General features: G+C 41.7%; 1 protein-coding gene and 1 pseudogene across 1 annotated transcript; both read right to left on the bottom strand.

The window, feature by feature from the left end:
* Positions 1–806: 806 nt before the first annotated feature.
* LOC148027188 (vesicle transport v-SNARE 13 pseudogene) lies at positions 807–1,184 on the bottom strand (annotated as a pseudogene).
* A 1,047-nt stretch (positions 1,185–2,231) lies between these two features.
* Positions 2,232–2,750, bottom strand: LOC148027187 (pentatricopeptide repeat-containing protein At4g18520, chloroplastic-like). Its single transcript, XM_087690402.1, has one exon. It carries the CDS (start codon positions 2,748–2,750, stop codon positions 2,232–2,234), a length of 519 nt encoding a protein of 172 aa, XP_087546528.1.
* Between the last annotated feature and the right edge of the window lie 334 nt (positions 2,751–3,084).

Here is a 3,084-nt window from a genome sequence, read left to right as displayed (position 1 = left end):
TTATTTACTGCAGTAAACAGCCAGTATGCACAGGTCTGTGCTGAATATCTCAACATCTGTGATGAATTTGAAAAAACTTTCTTATGCAAAGTTGTAGACCACATCGAAAGGTCAGGAATGTAGGGCTATTGTCGAAGGATTTTCGAAAGCAAAGTCGCATCCTCAGAGGACCTTGATGAATTTCAAGATAGAAGATCCATCATGTGAATAATCCTATTGTCCAATTTCCCACACAGCAACAAGTTCTGGATGGCTTTGTTTTATGGTTGTGGGTGTACGCTCAAGCTCCAGGGCAAAGCATCGTGCATAAGACATCAAAGTACAGCAAAGTATATCTTAGAGTCAAATAATCTGAGGAAATTCTTTGGCTATATGGAGCTTTCAAATTCTGATGTGCAATCAGATGCTACTGCAACATTCAAGGAGCTCTAAAGTAGTCTGTATCTCAAGGGCTACACTTGATTCAATATCTAATGATTTCTGAAGATTATAGACACGAACAGACCTATCACTTGATGTTGCTAATCAAGTAACTGGAGTATTAATTGTAAGAACTGCCAGTTGTTTTAGTGATAACCACCCCTTCCGTCTTGACCTCTTGCTATTGTTGCCTAGACTTTCACAGACAATGCTGTCACCTATGACTCTAAAGTTTTCAGGTATGTAGGATTCAAGACCTTGGCCAATCTCAGAAAGTTTTTCTTTTCGAGTAGCAGCTTCACTCAGCTTTGTTTTCACATAAGCTTTTGGAGTTCCTGACTTCTGATTTTTGAAAGAGCAGTAATGACAGAGATATATGATGTTTGTTACAAAGTTATTTCCCTTGTGAGAGCTTTTTCTTGGATTAGCTTTCCTAACTTGGACAGAGCAGTTGATTCCAACAATCTTTGTCGTTGGTCCATGGAAGCTGCAGCGGTGTCAGCAAATCCTGCCTCCAACAATTCGTCTCGAGAAGCAGAGTAGCTATTTGTGGATACTGATTTCTTCACTTCCTTTTTCACATTGTTTAGGTCTGATTTGTACTCTCTGAGCTTTACAAGAAGGGCAGACTTTTGGTTTGGCTCAGACTTCTGGCTTCCAAGTCCATCCTGCGGATCAGAGATTCTGCTTCCTCCAATCCTGCATTCAACTCTGTAAGTCTTTGTTTCTTTTGTTCTGCGGTAAGAGCCGCCAAGGAGGCACATTTTCTCGAAAGATTAGTGGAGGGCTAGCAGTACTGCCTCTCGTAACCATCGAAGATCTCGCTCATTGTTAGAGGCTTCTCTCTCTGCTGCGGGACCTTCTGAGATTGAGTCCAAGGAGACCGAATGGGGAGGAATCAGCAATCCTCTAATGCCTTGATCCCTCCCTCCCTTCTTCTTCTGCTTCTTGTACTTTTCGAGGCTGAGGATGCAATATGGTACCGATCCAATAGAGATGTGTGGGTGGAAAAGAAACAAAGCATGACCTCCATCCGATCGATGGTCTGCTGTTATGTAGAGCTGCACGGCAAATTTAGCTTACACGATTGTGTCATTGCGAAATCCAGCCATGTAGTCCTGGAACTTTCAGTGTTCCGACTGATTCATCATCCAGTATTATAGCATCTACTTTTTCACATGCACTTACCACTTCAGCAAAAACAAAATCCAGTTCCTTGAAGAAATTTTCTTTGCGTCTCTCCAGTTCAGCTCTGTCTTAGTGAATATGCCAACACCACATTCGATTGCAACCTTGGTTAGGAAATGATCATCAGTCCGTAACCTTTCTTTGAAAACCTCCCAACTGAAGAAGCCATCTGAAATTTGGATTTGTTTGAAGCTCAAAAATACCGATGAACAATTGCAGCAGGGATTCGGCCTTGCTGTATTGCAGAAGCCAAATCTGCCAGTCAATCGCTCCCTTTTTTTCGATATACACTACGCTTTTTTTTTCTTTCCCTAGGCGGCCTTCAACACGCCACTTTTTCTCCTGCTTTTTCAAAAATTAGCCGGCCAATTTCAACATATGCTGTAACAAGTGCATTCCAGGAGACGACATCTTGGGATGGAAGCTTTTCAAACACATGGTATGATTCAGCAAATGATGAACATTTGCCATAAAAATCCACTAGTGCATTCATAAAGCTCTGTTTCCAAACCCCTTTTTGTTATTTCATTATGTAACTGCTGTCCTGTCTCCAAAGTTCTCATGGTGCCACAAGCCTTTAAGTTAGAAACGAAAGTAAATGGGTCAGGTGATATGCCCTGCTGCTACATTTCTTGAAAATAGGTTTTGGCTTCCATAACAAACCCACTTTCAGTATATCCTGCAATCAGTGCAGCCCAGGAGATTGTATCTTGATCTGGCAGCCTATCAAACACTTGTCGTGCATCTCCTAATGAACAGCATTTTGTGTACATATCGACCAGAGTGCTACCCACATAAACATTTCTTTCTAACCCATAAAGTAGTAACTCCATGTGCAATTCTCGGCCTAATTGCAAGGCAGCAATAGAAGCACAAGCTTTAAGGCTGCAAATAAATGTGACAGAATCAGGGCAGATGCCTTCCTGCCGCATTTGTCGCACACAAATCCCTACTTCCTTGGCAAGTTTATATTCTTCATACCCTGCAATGAGTGCATTTCCTACTTCTACATCAAAATCGGATTCTGTCCTGATTATCTGATCGTGTATCATTCTACCATGCCTTACGGCCCCAATGCTACTACAAGCTTTTAGAACACATGTCAATATGAACTTGTTTGGCACAGTGCCCTCATGCTGCATAATATCATACAAATGGAGAGCCCTCTCTCCCTATACTGCCCACGTTGAACAAAACGCAAACACAACGGCTAAGTATGTACAAAGTAACAAATATCACACACACAACTTTTTGGTGGATTCCACACCTTGGATGCATAGTAATACGACACCGTTTCTCCAAAAACCATTTTTGTAGCAAGATATAGCTTCTGCAAAAAAAGGGCTACATGCACAGTCTCCTTTAATGACGTTTTCTTTAGATATGATGTCTTGATGTCAAATGGCCACTTCTAAGCCTTCAGGCTTCAGGCATTCACACTCTGATATCATGTTGGAAGAGAGGGAGAGAGACAGA

This window comes from Lygodium microphyllum, chromosome 13, assembly GCF_053477565.2.
Source record: "Lygodium microphyllum isolate KBCC chromosome 13, Lygodium_microphyllum_v1.1.10, whole genome shotgun sequence".
NCBI classification, from domain to species: Eukaryota; Viridiplantae; Streptophyta; class Polypodiopsida; order Schizaeales; family Lygodiaceae; genus Lygodium; species Lygodium microphyllum.
This window is presented reverse-complemented; position numbering and strand designations above follow the sequence as displayed.

Excerpts from the sequence above, each read along its gene's own strand:
- LOC148027187 (XM_087690402.1), bottom strand. The coding sequence starts at position 2,750 with ATGCAGCATGAGGGCACTGTGCCAAACAAGTTCATATTGACATGTGTT.